Below are 18683 nucleotides of genomic sequence, written 5' to 3'. Positions count from 1 at the left end.
ACAACCATCATCACAATTCTGAGCAATTTTTATCACCCCCCTCATCCATACATTCCCTGGTTATTACTCTTCTCTCCTACTGTCAACCACTAATTTATTCTGTTTTTAAGGATTTGCCTATTCTGGACATTTCATATATGTGGAATCATATGATTAGTGGCCTTTTTGTCTGGCTTGTTTCAAACTTTATGCATGTTGCTGGGTGCCAGTAGCTCAAGCCTGTAATTCTAGCTACTTGAGAGAGTGAGATCTGAGGATCACAGTTTGAAGCCAGCCTGGGCAGGAAAGTCCGTGAGACTCTTAACTCCCATAAACTACTCAGAAAAAAAACTGGAAGTGGCCTCAAGTGATAGAGCACTAGCCTTGAGCATAGAAAGGCTCAGCGACAGTGCCCAGGCCCTGAGTTCAAGCCCCAACCCCCCCAAAAAAAAAGTTTACCCATGTTGAAACATGCATGTATCAACAATTCATTCCTTTTTGTTGCCAAATAATATCCCATTGAGCACAGAGACTGTTTTGTTCACTCATTCATCTGATGATGGATACTTGGGCTGTGTCCACCTTTGTCAATTGTATGCAATGGAGACTTGTTGTTTCAGACAGGTGGATTCTTTAGGCACTTCTAGAAGATGGAGACCCAGGCTGCTATGCTCCAGGTGGCTCCATTCTTGGTTTTTAAATTTCATTTAATTTTACTTTATTTTTCTGTGCCAGTATTGGGGCTTAAACTCAGAGCGTGGATGCTATCCCCTAATTTTTTTTGTATTTTCTCCCCTCAAGGCTGCATCTCTACCAATCTACCAATTGAGTCACAGCTTCACTTCTGGTTCTTTGCTGGTTCATTGGTTTTTTTTTTTTTGGTGGTTGTGGGGCTTGAACTCTGGGCCTGGGCGCTTGTCCCTCAGCTCTTCAGCTCAAGGCGAGCGCTCTACCACTTGAGCTACAGCGCCACTTCCGGTTTTTTCTAGTGGTTTATTGGAGATAGGAGTCTCACGGTCTCTCCTGCCCGGGCTGGCTTTGAACCGCGATCCTCAGATCTCAGCCTCCTGAGTAGCTAGGATTACAGGCGTGAGCCACCGGCGCCCGGCTTTCTTTGCTGGTTCATTGAAGATACAAGTGTCACAGGATTCCCCTGCCCAGGCTGGGTTCAAACTGGGATCCTCAGGTCTCACCCTCCTGAGTAGCTATGATTATAAGTCTAGACCACTGGATTTATTCTAGACTGTGCTCTGTGGATGAATTCCTGTATGGATGGACAACTCAGCAGGCATTGGAGAAAGTGCTGGGATTCTTTGCCCAGGTGGAGCCAAAGTTTGGGGCCAGAAAATGTGGACAGGATCACACTCCCCCCATTTGTAAGCAGGCCTGTGGAGGAGTCCTGGTCACCCCACAGAGGAATTCCCTTCAACCCAAGGTGAGAAAAGGGATGAAAATCTGATCGATCCTCCAGATGACTATTAGAAGATTACTTGGAGCACACACAAACTCCCAAAGGTGATGTGCTGGGGAGTAGCCAGGCCAAAGCCACCTATTCAAAGGCTTGTGAAAAATTTCACAAGACTGATCCTAGGGAGAGAAGAATGCCATAGGCTTGTATCTCATTGCCAGCTGCCAATGAGCAGCAGATAAACAGATAAGCCATTGCCTACATTCTGTCTTGGTTTCTCTTGGGCCAGGATCTGATGAGGGCCTGGAAAATTGCTACTTGCAGTGAGGAACTGGGGTTTGGGGTTGGAGCACAGCTAGGCCTAGGGAGAATGGGGTTCTAGACCACAAGATGCCACTCAGCAGGTGGCAGGGTGACTCTGGACAGGGCCACGGGCCAGGGGACAGTCTGTACCAGGGTAAAGGCTGACTGAGGCTGCTGGCCAGGTGCCTGAGGGGAAGAGGAAAATATCCTGGGAAAACCAATGTCAACAGCAGGGGTGGATTGGCCAGAGGAGGACTTCAGAGCCTAGAGAGGGCAGACTCCTGTGAGAGTCGGGAACTCCAGTGACATAAAGGGTGACTCATTCTCCACAGTGAGCATGAGAAAGTCGACCGCAGATCGAGAAAGGTGACGGACACATGAAGATGGGGGGTGGACACGAATTCATCATACCTGATGTGATCAATGTGGGGAGCAGTCTAGAGGCCAGTGGCTCATGCTTGTAATCCTAACTACACAGGAGGCTGAGAGCTGAGGATCCTGGTTTGAAGTCCGTGAGACTTGTATCTCTAATTAGCCAGCAAAGAACTGGAAGGTGGGGGGGAACTGAGAGAGAGCAAAGGAAGGGGTGACATGGTCCAAAGAGAAAGGTATTACCTGAATTGTGCAATGGTGAGGGGGGAGAGGAGCTGCCCAGGAGCCCTGGAGGACACGGGGGGCAGAATTCCTCGGCTCGCGCGCCCCCCGAGGGCGGAGACCCCTACCAGACCTCAGCGCCCAGGTGTCAAGGCTCCTCCGGGAAATTTCCCGCCAGGGGCTCTGCGCAGGAAGGGGCGGGCGCCGCGGGCTGGCGGGGCGGTGGCGGCGCGTTGCCATAGCGACCCCGGCCGGGCGGGACGCGGCGCCTGTGAACGTCGGTCTGAGCGCCAGGCGACTAGAGGTGAGCGCGGGCACGCGGGAGCCGGGAGCCGGGAGCCGACCGCACCCTGACACCGTGCTCCTCCTTGTTTAGACTGCCGGGCAGCATCGCCTGTCTTTGGTGGGGTTTTGTTGTGTTTGCTTGTTTTTTGTTCTTGTATCTAGACTAGTGATGCAACCTCCTCGCGGATAGAACCTAGGAGCAGCGGTGACATCATAGAAAGTTTGCAGTCTCGGGGCTGGGAAGGTGACTCGGTGGTAGAGTGCTCGCCTCACATGCATGTAGGCCCTGGGTTCTATTCCTCAGCATCACACGAACAGAGAAAGCTGGAAGTGGTGCGCCAGTGGTAAAGCAAAAAGAAGCTCAGGGACAGTGCCCAGGCCCTGAGTTCAAGCAGCCAGGACTGGCCAAAGTGGAATTGTTAAGAGAATTCAGACTGATAACTTTTTTTTTTTTTTTTTTGGTCGGTCCTGGGCCCTGGTAACTTTTTTAAAATGACGCTGGGACTTTGCAGATGCTAAGTCACTGAGTTACTGACCTGAACAGAGACTGCAAATTTATTCATTCGTTCATTTATTTCCAGTTCTGGGGCTTGAACTCAGGGCCTGGGCACTGACCCTGATCTTCTTTTCCTCAAGGATGGCACTCTACCACTTGAGCCATAGCTCCTCTTTTGGCAAAAGTGCTCAGGGACAAGGCCTAGCCCATGAGTTCAAGCTTCACCACTGACAATAAAAATAAAAAATAAAAAATAAAACAGGGGCTGGGAAGGTGGCTCAGTGGTAGAGTGCTTGCTTTGCATGCATGAGGCCTTGGGTTTGATTCCTCAGCACCACATAAAACAGAAAAGGCTGGAAATGGCGCTGTAGCTCAAGTGGTAGAGCACTAGCTTTGAGCTGAAGAGCTGAGGGACAGTGTCCAGGCCCAGAGTTCAGGCCCACGACCGACAAAAAAAGAAAAATCAACAATAAATAAATGTTTTATTGTTTAGTTTACTTTTGTCAGTGGTGAGCCTTGAATTCTGGGCCTGAGCACTGTCCCTCAGCTCTTCAGCTCAAGACTAGCATTCTATCACTTGAGCCACAGCGCCATTTTCGGTTTTCTGGTGGTTAATTAGAGATAAGAGTCTTACAGGGGCTGGGAAGGTGGCTCAGTGGTAGAGCGCTAGCCTTGCATGCATAAGACCCTGGGTTCGATTCCTCAGCACCACATAAGCAAAAAGAAAAAGCCAGAAGTGGCCCTGTGCCTCAAGTGGTAGAGCGCTAGCCTTGAGCTGAAGAGCTGAGGAACAGAGTCCAGGCCCAGAGTTCAGGCCCCACGACCTGGCCCAAAAAAAAAAGTCTTACAGACTTTTCTCCCAGGGCTGGCTTTGAACCATGATCCTCAGATCTCTACCTCATGAGTAGCTAGGATTACAGGCATGAGCCACTGGTGCCTAGCTAAAAGTTATATTTATTATTATTGAGTAGAGGGTAGGGGGAACAGGATACCCAGGATTTGGAGAGGACTATTGTCACTCCATGAAGACACACAGATGGACATGAAGGTGTGCACAGGAGGTCTAGGGGTCGATGAATGCAGACACTGGGGGGAAATCCTGAATCACCCTGCATGCCTCTGCAATTCCACAGGCAGGAAAGCCAGATCCAGTGGAGAAACCAAACCAGGGACAGGAAGAAGCATGACTAACAGTCACAGTCTTCCCGGACTGCTTCAGTTTCGCATTGAGCATCTGAGGTCCTAGGAAACCCTGCAGTCAGTCCTGGAGAACCAGGACTGCTAATCACCCTTGAGGCAGTCTCTTTAGTTGGTGGGCTCAAGCTGGGCGCTGTTGGCTCATACCTGTAATCCTAGCTACTCAAGAGGCTGAGATCAGAGGATTGTGGTTCGAAGCAAGCCCTGCAAGAAAGTCCATGAGACTCTTTTCTCCAATGAACCACCAGAAAACCAGAAATGGAGATGTGGCTCAAGGTGGTAGAGTACTAGCTTTGAGGAAAAAGGTCAAGGACAGTGCCCAGACCTAGAGTTCAAGCCCCAGGATCAAAAAAAAAAAAAAAAAAAAGGTAGGGTCTCTCACTAGCTACAATACCCCCCACCCCCAAAGCTTTATCACTAGACAGGTGAGGTAGGCCAAAGCGGGCCACAGCACTAGGCAGCCCTTAGACAGACAGGGCCACGCCCCCACTCAACCCCCAGTCCTTCTCCCTGAGCTCTTCCAGACTTGGAGCCAGCCCCTAGATTTATTATTCATTCTAGACAGCCAACATGAAACCCATGGAACCAGCTTCTCCCCAATGCCATCATAAACCCTGGGTTCCTTCTGGTTTCCCTGGGTTCCTAAGCAATTGTGCCATCAGACCCCTGGCACAGAGGCCCCAGGAACAGGCAAGGATAGGGCCAGGTCAGGGTCATCATCATCATCAGTTCAGCACAAAAGTATTCCCACCCAGGGCTGATCATCTGGCACAGGGACTCAGAACATGCATGACTCACCCACAGGACTCACCCTACTTGAACCCAGCCACCTCTCCATGAAGCCCACAGGATCCCAGCATTCCACGGGATACACTCAGCTCCTCATGTTCTTACCTTTCTGCCAGCACCCTCTGGCCCCACAGAAACAGCCAACATGCCAGTCACCAAATGTCCAAAAAAGTCAGAGCCACTGTGGAAGGAATGGGACCAGAAGACTCTTAGGAATGGACCGCGGCACAAGGTGTATGCTGTGAATGGAGATTATTATGTGGGCGAGTGGAAGGACAACCAAAAACATGGTGAGCAGGGCTGGAGGTCAGATGGAGCAGGAGGCAGCCAGTGAGGGGCTGGAGCCATTAGTGACAAGGCCAGAGAAGTAGGGTCCCAGAGCTAATTGGAAGCTTAAATGCCCCCTCCCCCCCCCCCAAGAAATGGTACACAAGCACCTGGCTCTATATTTTTATTTTTTTGCTGGTCCTGGGTCTTGAACTCTGGGCCTGGGCGCTGTCCCTCAGCTCTTCAGCTCAAGACTAGAGCTCTACTCCTTGAGCCACGGCACCACTTCTGGCTTTTTTCTGCTTATGTGGTGCTGAAGAATTGAACCCAGGGCCTCATGCATGCAAGGCAAGCATTCTACCACTGAGCCACCTTCCTAGCCCTGCCTGGCTCTACTTTTTAAAAATCCAAGCCAGGCACTTGTGGCTCATGGCTGTCATCCTATCTACTCAGGAGGCTGAGATCTGGGGATCACAGTTCAGAGCCAGCCCAGGCAGGAAAGTCCATGAGACTCTTATCTCCAATTAGCTACCAGAGAACCGGAAATGGCTCTGTGGCTAACGTGGTAGAGTGCTCATTTTGAGCTAAATTGCTGAGGGACAGCACCCAGGCCCACAGTTCAAGCCCCAACAAAAATCCAAGAGCTGCCGGGCGCTGGTGGCTCACGCCTGTAATCCTAGCTACTCAGGAGGCTGAGATCTGAGGATCGCGGTTCAAAGCCAGCCCGGGCAGGAGAGACCGTGAGACTCCTATCTCCAATAAACCACCAGAAAACTGGAAGTGGCGCTGTAGCTCAAGTGGTAGAGTGCTCGCCTTGAGCTGAAGAGCTGAGGGACAGCGCCCAGGCCCAGAGTTCAAGCCCCACGACCGACAAAAAAAAAAAAAAAAAAAAAAAAAAAAATCCAAGAGCTGGGGTTATAGCTCAGTGCTAGAGTGCTTGTCTGGAACATACATTCGAGGCCCTAGTTTGATCCCCTCCCTGGAACTGCAAATCAGTCAGTCAATCTATCAGTCTCCCAAGAAAGACTCCGACTAGCCAGCCCAGTCACATGCTCCCCTATCTAACCAGGGTCAAGATTCATTTTCTACAGACGTGCAAAAAAAAATGCTGGAGGCAGTGGTGATGCCTTTCTCAGTGTTGCCATAGGGAAGAAGAAATGACTTATTTTCTGTGGGTTGTGGAGCTTGAACTCAGGCCCTGGGCGCTGTCTCTGAGCTTTTCCCCTCAACTCTGAGCCCTACCACTCTGAGCCACAGCTCTACTTCTCTTTTTTTGGTGGTTAATTGGAGATAAGTATCTTGAACTTTCCTGCCTGGGCTGGCTTTGAACCGCGATCCTCAGATCTCAGCCTCCTGAGTAGCTAGGATTACAGGCATGAGCCACTGGCGCCAGCTATTTACATACATTTATACATACATATATGTATATGTATATGTATATATATATATATATATATATATATATATATGTATACACACGTGTGTGTGTGTGTGTGTGTGTGTGTGTTGGTCTTGGAACTTAAACTCAGGCCTTCCCCTGAGATTTGTTGCTCAAGGCTAGAACTCTACTACTTGAACCACAGCTACACTTCTGGCTTTTTTTTTGTAGTTGTTGCTTAATTGGAGATAATTAAGAAAATTGGATAATTCAAAATTGGAGATAATTAGAAAGTCTCTAAAACTTTCTATCCAGGACTGGCTTCCAATTGCAATCCTCAGGGGCTGGGAAGGTAGCTCAGTGGTAGAGTGCTTGCCTTATATGCATGAGGCCCTGGGTTTGATTCCTCAGCACCCCTAAGCAGAAAAAGCCAGAAGTGGTGCTATGGTTCAAGTGGAAGAGTGCTAGCTTTGAGTTAAAGAACTGAGGGGCATGAAGCTGGGCGCCGGTGGCTCAGGCCTGTAATCCTAGCTACTCAGGAGCTGAGACTTGAGGATCAAGGTTCAAAGCCAGCCTGTGCAGGAAAGTCCGTGAGACTCTTAACTCCAATAAACCACTCGAAAACTGGAAGTAGCGCTGTGGCTCAAGCGGTAGAGCACTGGCCTTGAGCTGAAGAGCGCAGGGACAGTGCCCAAGCCCAGAGTTCAAGCCCCATGACCAACGCGACCCCCCCCCCAAAAAAAAAAAAGAACTGAGCGCGCCCAGGCCCAGAATTCAGGCCCCACGACCAAAAAAAAAAAAAATTGCAATTTTCAGATCTCAGCCTCCTGAGTAGTTAGGATTACTGGGTGGTGTTTTTGGTGATTTCTAATTGGTATCAGGCTTTAGGGCAGTGGGTTGGAAAATTGCTCTTTATGGAATGCACCTAAAGATGGAACTCAGACCCCCTGTAGGGGGTCCCTGAGGCCTGGGCAGGAACTTGGCCTCCAGCCTAAAGTGACTGTGTCTGAGGTATTGGCCCACCTCTGTGTGTCACCAGGGAAAGGAACACAGGTCTGGAAGAAGAATGGAGCCATCTACGAAGGGGACTGGAAATTGGGGAAGAGAGATGGCTACGGCACCCTCAGCCTTCCAGATCCAGAGACAGGAAAGTACAAGAGAGTCTACTGTGGTTGGTGGACAGGTGGTAAGAAATCGGTGAGTGTTTCCCAGCATGCCCTTCCAGGGGCAGGGTTGACAGCCTGTTTCTGCTGGAGGAAGGGAGGGAGGGAGGGAGCGAGCAAGAAAAGGAGCCAACAGAGAGAGAGAGAGACAGAGACAGAGACAGAGACAGAGAGAATGTACATCCATGTTATATGTGTGTAAGGGAGACATTCATATGTGTGTTAGAAGGCCCAGCTCCCAGGGGTAGGTTGGAAAGGAAGAGTGGAGGAATTGTCAAGGCTTCTCAGAACAAAACCAAGGAAATAAGAAGCAAGAGTAGTGGGGCCCAGGGAGGAGCCCGTGTAACCTATGGCCACAAGAAGGCAGCAAGCTGTGGAGTGAGTTCTCCTCCACCCTCTTCCCTCATTTCCTGGCTTTCTTTTCCCTAGGCATTCCTTTCCCAGAAGCGCCACCCCTCCATCCCCACCCCACCTTTTGTTGGGTAAAATGGGAAAGTAGCCAGGCATGGTTGGCAGAGTCTATAATCCTAACACTGGGAAAGCCAAGAAGGGTGAGTTCCAGGCCAGCCTGGGCTATATAGCTGACCCTGTCCCCCAAAAAAAAATTTTTTTTAAATTTAAAAACCAAAATCCTGACAGGCAACTGGTGGCTCATGCCTGTAATCCTAGCTTCTTAGGAGTCTGAGATCTGAGGATTACAGTTCAAAGCCAGCCAGGGCAGGAAGGGCTATGAGACTCTTATCTCCAGTTAATCATCAAGAAACTGGAAATAGAGCTGTGGCTTCAAGTTTAGAACTTTAGCCTTGAGCAAAAGGAGCTCAGGAACAGTTCTCAGGCCCTGGTTTAAAGCCCCAGGACTGACCAAAAACAAACAAACAAACAAACAAAACTCCCTAATGTAAACAAAAAAGGGAGGAAGTGTAAGAAACTGGGATGGATAGAGCAGGAGCAGCCACATCCAATAGAACGAGAGGAAGGGAGAGAGCTGAAGCCAGCCAGAGGCAGGTCCTAGCCCCCAAACACCTATGGTAAGCACAGATCCCCTCAAGTTACTCTTACCAACTTGGATGAAGCCTTACCCTTGTCCATCCAGACTGAGAATAACTGTATTGCTTCTGAGCAGTTTCTGTTGTGCACCCAGAATGCGCATGTGATACTTGAATTAACTTTTACAACAATTTAGCATCATTACCATCCTATTTTATGGATATAAAAGCAAACTCTGAGAGGTGAAGTACTTGCCCTGGAGTCACACAGCTGGCATGCAGCTGAGCCCAAGATTTCTTATTTTATTTATTTATTTATTTATTTATTTTTGTGGGCCCAGTCGTGGGGCCTGAGCTCTGGGCCTAGGCACTGTCCCTCAGCTCTTCAGCTCAAGGCTAGTGCTCTACCACTTGAGCCACAGCACCACTTCCGGCTTTTTCTGCTTATGTGGTGCTGAGGAATCAAACCCAGGGCCTCAGGCATGCAAGGCAAGTGCTCTACCACCGAGCCACCTTCCCAGCCCAAGATTTCTTGTTTCTTGCTGCCAAATTATTTATCAGCCAGTGGAAAATTGATCCCACACTAATATAATGTGGTTTTACGATAGTAGTTTTCCCGTGGTATCCAAAGTAATGTCATTAAGGACAGCCTAAAGATTATAGGGCTGACTTCCTGTAAGAAATGATCCCAAAATATCCTAGGAGTTAGCTAGGGAGAAATAGTAAAAGGAGGATTGGTGGCAAATAGCAATGAGATATCAAAAAGCTGAACAGCAAAATGCTGTTTGGAGGGAGGGAAGGATGGAAGGAGGAAAGTAGTGGGGACTTTGGGACTCAGTTGGGGGTCAGGATATTGAGGAGTAGATTAGGGCTCCTAAACTGATCTTGCCAGAGGTGTGATCTCCATCAGTCCCTGATTCCCGGTGATGGTCACCCAGTGTGGGAGCTCAGAGACAACATGACCTTAGCAGGGTCACATCAGAGTTGGATGTGTGTCAGAGGCAAATGTGACCACTGGAGCCATTAAAGATCCTACTGAGGGGCTGGGAAGGTGGCTCAGTGGTAGAGCACTTGCCTTGCATGCATGAGGCCCTGGGTTCGATTCCTCAGCACCACATAAGCAAAAAGAAAAAAGCTGGAAGTGGTGCTGTGGCTCAAGTGGTAGAGTGCTAGCCTTGAGCTGAAGAGCTCAAGGACGGGGCCCAGGCCCAGAGTTCAAGATCCAGGACCACCACCAACAACAACAAAAGAGCCTTCAGAGCCAGGTATCATCAATGCCTGTAATCCCTATGACTTGGAAGTATAGAGGGAAGGATCCCAGTCTGTGGCTAGCCTCTGGCAGAAATGCAGATTCTGTAGGAAAAATAACTAAAGTCAAAAAGGGTTGGGGGCATGGCTCAAGTGGTAGAGCAAGTTGCTCAGCAAACATAGATGACCTGAGTCACACACACACACACACACACACACACACACACACACACACACACACACACACACACACACACACACACACACACACACACACACACACACACACACACACACACACACCCCTGGCTGCTCTCTGGTGAGTGCATGGGAGCAGGCGTGAGAGGAGGGGACCTGAGGGGAAGGGGAACCGATGGGGGCTGTAGCAGATGGATGGGATCACTCAGGACGTGGTGCCGGTCTTCGGGAGGGCGGAGGCTCAGGAGGCTGGGGTTGGGGGTTGGGGGTGGAGTGGGGCGGGGCCTGGGGAGATCGGCCCTCCTGGGGGTGCAGGAGGCCGTGAACAGGGCGCCTTCGTGCTTTTCAGGGCTATGGAATTCAGTTTTTTGGCCCCAATGAGTACTATGAGGGTGAGTGGTGTGACAACCAGCGCAGCGGGTGGGGCCGCATGTACTATGGCAACGGCGACATCTACGAGGGCCAGTGGAGCAAGGACAAGCACGAAGGGGAGGGCATGCTGCGACACAGTAAGTGCCCCGCCCACCAGAAGGCCACGCCCACACGGAGTTGTCCCGCCCCATTCTGCAGACCACGCCCTCGATCCCTGATTGCTCCGCCCATCCCAGGTCCTCTATTAGCCTGCTCCCCATCTCCCCCACGCCTCTCAAGACCACACTTGTTGGCAGGCATGGCTATGGTGCACACTCATTACCGCGTCCCGTCCCGGCAAAGCCATTCTCCATGAGCAGTAAAAATGCTCTACTCGCCGGGCGCTGGTGGCTCACGCCTGTAATCCTAGCTACTCAGGAAGCTGAGATCTGAGGATCGAGGTTCAAAGCCAGCCCAGGCAGGAGAGACCGTGAGACTCCTATCTCCAATAAACCACCAGAAAACCGGAAGTGGCGCTGTAGCTCAAGTGGTAGAGCGCTCGCCTTGAGCTGAAGAGCTGAGGGACAGCGCCCAGGCCCAGAGTTCAAGCCCCACGACCCACAAAAACAAAACAAAACAAAAAAAGCTCTAATCAAGCAGGGCGCTGGTGGCTCAAGCCCTAGCTACTCAGGAGGCTGAGATCTGAGGATCGCTGTTCAAAGCCAGCTCAGGCAGAAAAGTCCCTGTGAGATTTATCTCCAATGAACCACCGGAAAACCAGACACCAGAAGTGGTCTTTGGTTCAAAGAAGTAGAGTGCTAACCTTGAGCAATAAGATCAGGCGCAGCACCCAGGCCCCAGGAGTTCAAGCCCCATGAAAAGAAAAGAAAAAAACTTGGCTTCTGGGGTGATGGGGAGATTGGATGAGGTTTATGTTTCCAGTGGAGACTGACAAGGACAGGCCTGACAAGCAAGGACCATCTCACCAGCTAGCACACAAAGGAGACCTGGTAGATGCCCAGCATGTCAGTCCCGGCTGGTTTGGTGTGCCCAGCACCTATGTCCCTATCTTTTCCTCAGAGAATGGGAACCGCTTCGAGGGCTTCTGGGAGAGAGGCATGAAGAATGGGCCTGGGCGTTTCTTTCACCTGGATCATGGCCAGCTGTTCGAAGGCTTCTGGGTGGATGATGTGGCTAAGTGTGGCACCATGATCGACTTTGGCCGGGAAGAGGCTCCTGAGCCCACCCAGTTCCCCATTCCTGAGGTGGGCGGCTTCCCAGGGCCCTGAAGCCATACCCCCAGGAAGAAAGAACCAGCACCCCCCCTTTCCACCCCGCCAGGGAAGGGAGGAGGTTCTGTTTGTAGGGAGGCTATCCCCTTCAAGAGAGCAGTCTTCCTGCTCCCCAAACCAAGCCCTGCCACTTCCCTCCAGATCAAACTCCTAGATCCTGACGGTGTGTTGGAGGAAGCCTTGGCTACGTTTAAGAAGACAGAGGAAGAACAATGATGCCTGGTGAGGAGGTGGGCACACTTGCCACCTCTGATGAGGCTGAGGTAGCTCTGGAACTTGGAACAACATAGATCCCCAAAGTCTTGTGGGGGCAAGACCAGAAAGGGCTTGTCTCCTGTGATCCAGCTGATCCTTCTTAGTTCTTCCTCTTGAAATCGATGTCCCCCGAAGACCAGTGCACACCAGATTTGCCCATGTGCCTCCCAGGGTAGGCAGTAGGTGGAGTCAGGTGGTCTGCTCTCCCATAATGCCCTGAGCGAGGCAGTGGGTCCTAGGCCTCCATTGGCACAACTGTCCAGTGGAGAGAGTGCAGCCATAGCTCCTCCTGAGGTGGGCATGAGGCACTGGGGGAAGGGCAGAGATCCAGTATCTTCGGTGTTGTCCACTCTACCATCATCCTCACCCCCTGCAGAGCGCGCCAAGGCGAAGGAGAAACCTCAAGCCCTTGTCACCCAACTGCTCAGACTGGTGGGGCAGCTCTGGGCACACCCTTGGCATCCTCAGATGGTACCTCACTTGTCCTAGTACTAAGTCATTCTTTGCTAGTGAGGTGCGTCTCTCCTGGGCTAGTCTTGTGGGGGAGGGGAGGGGAGACCTCTTCATCCTAAGACCTGTACTGGACGTAGCTCATAAGAATAAAGCAGCAGCCTGGCGGCCTGAACCCAGGGCCCATGCTGAGCAGGGTAGGTTGGCTCAGAAAGATGGCAGGTAGAAGCTACCTGGGTTTTCCAGGACACAGGCAGGGCAGAGTAGATGGCTCCAGGTCTCTAATCTCTGAGCTAGCCAAGAACAGATCAAATCTGCATCTCATTGGCCAAGATTTAAGCTAGACCCACCTTCTCAGCTCAAAACCTTGGAATTCTATGGATGCTCTCAAATTTGCAGGTGCTCAATTCCATGTCCATCTGTTTGTCTGGGGTGAGGCTTGGGTTTTCATAAAGCTCCCTAGGGGCTGATAACTCCTGTGTGTGTGTGTGTGTGTGTGCGCGCGCGTGCACGTGTGTGTGTGAGCACGCGTGCATGTGCATGTGCTCGCGCGAGTGGGTACTGGGGTTTTGTACTCAGGGCCTGGGTGCTATCCTGGAGCTTTTTTGCTCCAGGCTACAGCTCTACCACTTGAGCCATTAGCTCCACTTCAGCTTTTTGTGATTAATTGGGGAAAAGTCTTTCATGGACTTTCCTGCCAGAGCTGTTTTGTTTGTTTGTTGTTGTTTTGGTTTGGTTTGTCGTGGGGCTTGAACTCAGGGCCTGTGCACTGTCCCTGGGCTTTTTTTGCTCGAGGTTAGCAATCTATCACTTTGAGCCACAGATTCATTTTTTGTTTTCTGGTGGTTGATTGGAGATAAGAGTCTCACAGACTTTCTTGCCTGGTCTGGCTTTGAGATCTTCAGATAGCAGCCTCCAGTGTAACTAGGATTATAGCTGTGAGTCACCAGCACCTGGCTGGTTTTGAACCATAGATCCTCAGATCTCAGCCTCCCAAGTAGTGTGAGCCAGCACCTGGTGAGAACTCTTGATTTACAGTGAAGCCCTAAGCAAGTGGTCTCAGTTTTCCATCTGTAAAATGGGACAGAGGGGACTCCACAGGTATGCTGTTACCAAATACAATAGAATGTGTCAAGGTTGTGAATTCAGGTACTGTGAAGAGTTTTGCAGAATGATGATCTCCTTGGCTTTCCTGTGAGGTAAGAGGAATGCTTGCCTATCAGTAGGAGTGTAAACTGTGGAGCTAACTTTCTCGGGTGTGAATCCCAGATCTGTGTTGCTGGGAACCTTGGTGGCATTATGTTCTCTAGGCATCCGCTCTTGTAATATGAATTACCTCAGGGCTTCTGGTTATCGTGGTTGGTTAATGTAATGGATGAAATTAAGCAGTAGTTTTAAACCAGGTGTGATTGTGTGTGTGTGTGTGTGTGTGTGTGTGTGTGTGTGTGTGTGTGTGTGTGTGTGCCCAAGGGACATTTGGTAATGTCTGGAGACACCTTTGGTTGTCCCAGTTGGTCATGGCTGCAGTGGGTATTTAGTGGCGGTAGAGCAAGAATACTGCTAAAAATGCTAAAATGTAAAAATGCCACAAAGGAGCTATTCACTCAAGGTTAAGCGATGGCAGGGAAAGCATGGGATCCTGTTTCTTGTAAAGCCTGGTGCATAGAAAAGGCTCTACAAGGCTCACTGACGGTATAGTGAGGTTCTCTCTGCTCCCTAAACCAAATATGGTGGCCTGGCTCAGTGCATGGTGCCATCTATACCTGTCACTAGGAAGTGGCCAGGCCACTGGCAGGATTTCCAGTTGCTGGGTGCTTACTCTGTACTAGCCCAGTTGGCAGCTTCATCTGTCTCCTCTCCCATGATGCCCCCATAACCCACTAAGGGTCTTCCTATTATGGCATTGTAGAGGAAACTGAGGCCCAGGGAGCGCCATAAGTCTCTAGGCTGACACCATGGCTGAACTTGAATCTATCTGTTCTTAAGGTATAGAAGAGTGAGCATGCAGGGCTACCACTTAGTTTTGGAGAAGTGTGTGGAGGGAGAAGGTGGGCTTATGTATAAAATGTCACTAAATGGGGACGATAAACTGGTAATAATGGCCAACTTGGGGACCTGGAAACGGGGGAGAACAGCCCTTCCTTGTTGTGTTTGGAACCATGTGAATGTATTAACTTCTGTATTCAACATAGAAAGCTGAAATTAAAGAGGACTGCACTTTTTTTTTGTTTAGCCCATTATTTGAATGCTGGGGACAGAACCCAAGGCCGCATGAAGGTGCCGAGCAGGCACTCTACCACTGAACTTTACCCCAGTCCCCAGATATGTCTTTAACTAGGGTTTGTCTTAGCAGCTGAGACGTGAGCACGTGGGATGCTCATTAGAAATAGATTCCAGACACACCCCAACCAACTTGAATCAGACTCCCCACATGCTGGGGTGGGGCAGGAGCAAGGGATGCTTCGGTATCTATGTTCTACAAGCCAGGCTGTTGACTGTGTCCAGGCAAGCCGAGGAGAGAAAATCTAAAACTATATAGTGTCATAGCCCAGAAATAATTCCAGCTACATCTGGGGACTTTGTAAAAAACCACTAGACTGCTGTTGGCTTTTACCTGTAATTCTAGCTACTCAGGAGGCCGGGATCTGAGGATCATAGTTTGAAGTCAGCCTAGGAAGAAAAGTATATAAGCAGCTCAGGGACAGTGCCCAGTTGAGTTCAAGTCCCCGGACCAGCAAAAATAAAAACAAAAAACCCCAACCCTACAGCTACAATAGGATGCCTGCCTAGTATGCTTGAGGCCTTGGGTTCAAGCCCTGTAGAGAGCTGCGAGAGGCCGCACCTGGAAGATGGCGCCGGCTTCCGCCCTCCGCCTTCCCGATGGCGAGTGCTCTCGTGGTAAACAACTCCTGATATGGCTAAGGCAAAGAATCTGGCTTGCTTCTGTGCACCTGAACCTATTGGCGGTTGCCACGTGGCGTATCAGGGTTGGCTACCCAGCGGGTATTTAAGGCTGTGGGGAATTCTCCCCGGGGTTGGGGTCAGAAGATTACTAAAAGGTCCTGAATAAACTGCGGAGAGAAGAGTCCGGTGTCGCGTCGTCATTACCGGCCGAGGCGGTAGCGACACGTGGTGGCCCGTACGGGGACTCAGCCACAACCCCAACGAGGACTCAGAACTCTCTGTGGTCAGGGTGGTGCACCGGTAAGTTCCCAGGTAAAAGGGGAATCCGCCACAAGAGCGGGGATAAGTCCCCAGGTAAAAGGGGAATCCGCCACAAGAGCGGGGATAAGTCCCCAGGTAAAAGGGGAATCCGCCACAAGAGCGGGGAGTAAGTTCCCAAGTAAAAGGGGAATCCGCCACAAGAGCGGGGGGATTTTTGCTCTTCTCGGTAGATAAAGAGAGAGTGAGAACCCGGGGCTAGTCAGTAGAGTAGCCAAAAGTGAAAGTAAAAGCTTGTTTACCAGCTTTAAATGTTTGAAACATGGGCGCTTCTTTTTCGCACCCAATTTTTTTGGCTCTCAATGAGCTACTGCACTCAAAAAAGTTAAAAATAAAAAAGAGTACTTTAGAGAGATTTTTGAATGAATGTGACACCGTTGCCCCATGGTTCGCTGTCTCTGGAAGCCTCACGGTGGCCTCTTGGGAGAAACTAGGGAGGGACCTAGATTTTGCCTCTGAACAAGGAACGCTTAAGAGCGGAGTGAGACCAATATGGAAACTGATAAGAGGCTGTCTCGAGGACCAGCGTTGCAGTGAGGCGGTAGACAATGGTCAGGCCACCTTAGAAATGCTGCAGGAAGAAAGATCGGAAAGGGCAGACAGCGAAAAGGAGGAGAGCAGGGGGGGGTTATACCCTGATTTTGCCGAACTAGAGACCTCTGAGTCTACAGACTCAGAGGAATTACAATCAATCATAGAACAAATAGAAAAAACAAAGATAAGAAAGAGGAGGAAATGGAAGGAGAGAGAGGACCCAGATAAAGACGAATGCACGCCCTCCGTGCACCGCCCCACACCTTCGGCCCCTCCGCTCTATGCGGAGGACGCTGGAAGTGGCAGCCCCGGCTGTTCTTTCAGCCCAGGAGTGTGGAAAGCGGTCAGAACCGAGTTACATCTAGCCTGTCCAATATTTCAGGATCCACAGGGACAGCGGTATCATGAACCCTTAGATTTTAAGGTGATAAAATCTTTAGCTGAGTCTGTGCGGACATATGGAATCACAGCCTCCTTTACTGTAGCCCAGGTGGAGGCCCTAAACAGACATTGCATGACACCCGGTGATTGGAGTGGGCTCGCACGAGCTTGTTTGAGCCCAGGTCAGTATTTAGATTGGAAGGCCTTTTTGATTGAATTTGCTAGTGAAGAGGCTGCAGCCAATCAGGCTGCGGGGAACCCAGCTTGGGACAGAGATATGCTGCTTGGACAGGGGAGATTTGCCAATCAGCAGATAGGCTACCCGGTCCAAGTTTATGAACAAATCAATAAAATTGGCATAAAGGCATGGAAGGCCTTACCAAATAAAGGCGAGGTGAGTGGCAATCTCACCAAAATCCTGCAGGGCTCTATGGAGCCGTTTTCGGACTTTGTTGCTCGTATGGTTGAGGCCGCTGGCAGAATTTTTGGTGACCCAGACGCAGCCATGCCATTAATTAAACAGCTTGTTTACGAGCAGTGCACTAAGGAATGCAGAGCCGCCATAACCCCATATAAGAACAGGGGACTAGAAGCATGGATGAAAGTTTGCAGAGAGCTGGGCGGACCACTAACTAATGCTGGATTAGCTGCTGCTGTGGTGCAATTAACCCAGAAGAATGAGGGCTGGGAAGGTGGCTCAGTGGTAGAGCGCTTGCCTTGCATGCTCAAGGCCCTGGGTTCGATTCCTCAGCACCACATAAGCAAAAAGAAATGAAAAAAGCCGGAAGTGACGCTGTGACTCAAGTGGTAGAGTGCTAGCCTTGAGCTGAAGAGCTGAGGGACAGCGCCCAGGCCCAGAGTTCAGGCCCAGGAAAAAACCTATTTAAAAAACGCTGCAAATTTGTCTAAACAGTTGTTTAGTTATCTTTTAGGTAATTGAACTGGGGAGTTCGACAGCCTGATGGAACAGCTCACGGTTGCCATCGTCATGGTGAACTCGACCTGAGTGGATGCCAGATTGGCGGAGGGGTTATCTTCATGGATCTCCGCTGCTATGAATCATCTTACAGAGGGGGCGGGTTTGGGAGCCCTGACAGGCCTCCTGGTGTTAGCCTCCTTGGTATGTCTGTGGTGCATTTGCCAAATTAGAGGTTCTCAGCGTCGCAGTGCAGCCATGGTTATCCAAGCCTTTACAGTCATTGGAGCAGGTCAGTCCCCCTAAGCGTGGCTTGCCACCCTAAAACAATGAGCACAGATTGCAAAGCCAAAGTACTGCAGTCGAGAGGCATGAGTTTTGCCCTCGAGGAGAGCATGTTTGATTGCACACGGGTTCGATTCGCCTTTTCCCGTCCTTGTGAAAAACGAATCAATGGACAGGCTGAGTCATCCCTAGAGAAGGCGCCCTCTGGGAGAAGGCTTGTATGCAGTCCTTGCAATTGCACAACAGGGATCAGACCTCTGTTCTCATCTGTGTTCTTTAAACAAAAAAGGGGGAACTGTAGAGAGCTGCGAGAGGCCGCACCTGGAAGATGGCGCCGGCTTCCGCCCTCCGCCTTCCCGATGGCGAGTGCTCTCGTGGTAAACAACTCCTGATATGGCTAAGGCAAAGAATCTGGCTTGCTTCTGTGCACCTGAACCTATTGGCGGTTGCCACGTGGCGTATCAGGGTTGGCTACCCAGCGGGTATTTAAGGCTGTGGGGAATTCTCCCCGGGGTTGGGGTCAGAAGATTACTAAAAGGTCCTGAATAAACTGCGGAGAGAAGAGTCCGGTGTCGCGTCGTCATTACCGGCCGAGGCGGTAGCGACAAAGCCCTAGCACACAAAGCCTTAAAAATATGAAAACTTAAAGCCTAGACACTGGTGGGTCATGCCTGTAATCCTAGCTACAAAGGAAGCTGAGACCTGA

General features: G+C 50.5%; 1 protein-coding gene and 1 long non-coding RNA gene across 2 annotated transcripts; both read left to right on the top strand.

Annotated features, from left to right (window-relative positions):
* Positions 1–4889: 4889 nt before the first annotated feature.
* LOC138840907 (MORN repeat-containing protein 3-like) lies at positions 4890–14861 on the top strand. The gene is made up of 5 exons (XM_070041306.1): positions 4890–5341; positions 7736–7893; positions 10641–10800; positions 11723–11907; positions 12076–14861. The coding sequence occupies exons 1-5, from the start codon at positions 5197–5199 to the stop codon at positions 12148–12150; spliced, it is 723 nt and encodes a 240-aa protein (XP_069897407.1). The 5' UTR covers positions 4890–5196; the 3' UTR covers positions 12151–14861.
* Positions 14862–15461: 600 nt separating this feature from the next.
* On the top strand, positions 15462–18541 carry LOC138840939 (uncharacterized). Its single transcript, XR_011376274.1, has 2 exons — positions 15462–15843; positions 17698–18541. It is a non-coding gene; the product is annotated as an uncharacterized lncRNA (long non-coding RNA).
* The last annotated feature ends 142 nt before the right edge of the window (positions 18542–18683 follow it).

This window comes from Dipodomys merriami, unplaced genomic scaffold (assembly GCF_024711535.1).
Source record: "Dipodomys merriami isolate MVZ:Mamm:240054 unplaced genomic scaffold, mDipMer1.0.p SCAF_307, whole genome shotgun sequence".
NCBI classification, from domain to species: Eukaryota; Metazoa; Chordata; class Mammalia; order Rodentia; family Heteromyidae; genus Dipodomys; species Dipodomys merriami.
The sequence above is the reverse complement of the archived record's forward strand: the minus strand, read 5'-3'. Positions and strand labels throughout refer to the sequence as shown.

Bases quoted from the DNA above. Each gene is read 5' to 3' on its own strand.
- LOC138840907 (XM_070041306.1), top strand. From the start codon at position 5,197: ATGCCAGTCACCAAATGTCCAAAAAAGTCAGAGCCACTGTGGAAGGAA. The intron at 7,894-10,640 runs GTGAGTGTTTCC...CGTGCTTTTCAG, and splicing joins GGACAGGTGGTAAGAAATCG to GGCTATGGAATTCAGTTTTT. The intron at 11,908-12,075 runs GTGGGCGGCTTC...ACTTCCCTCCAG, and splicing joins CCCAGTTCCCCATTCCTGAG to ATCAAACTCCTAGATCCTGA.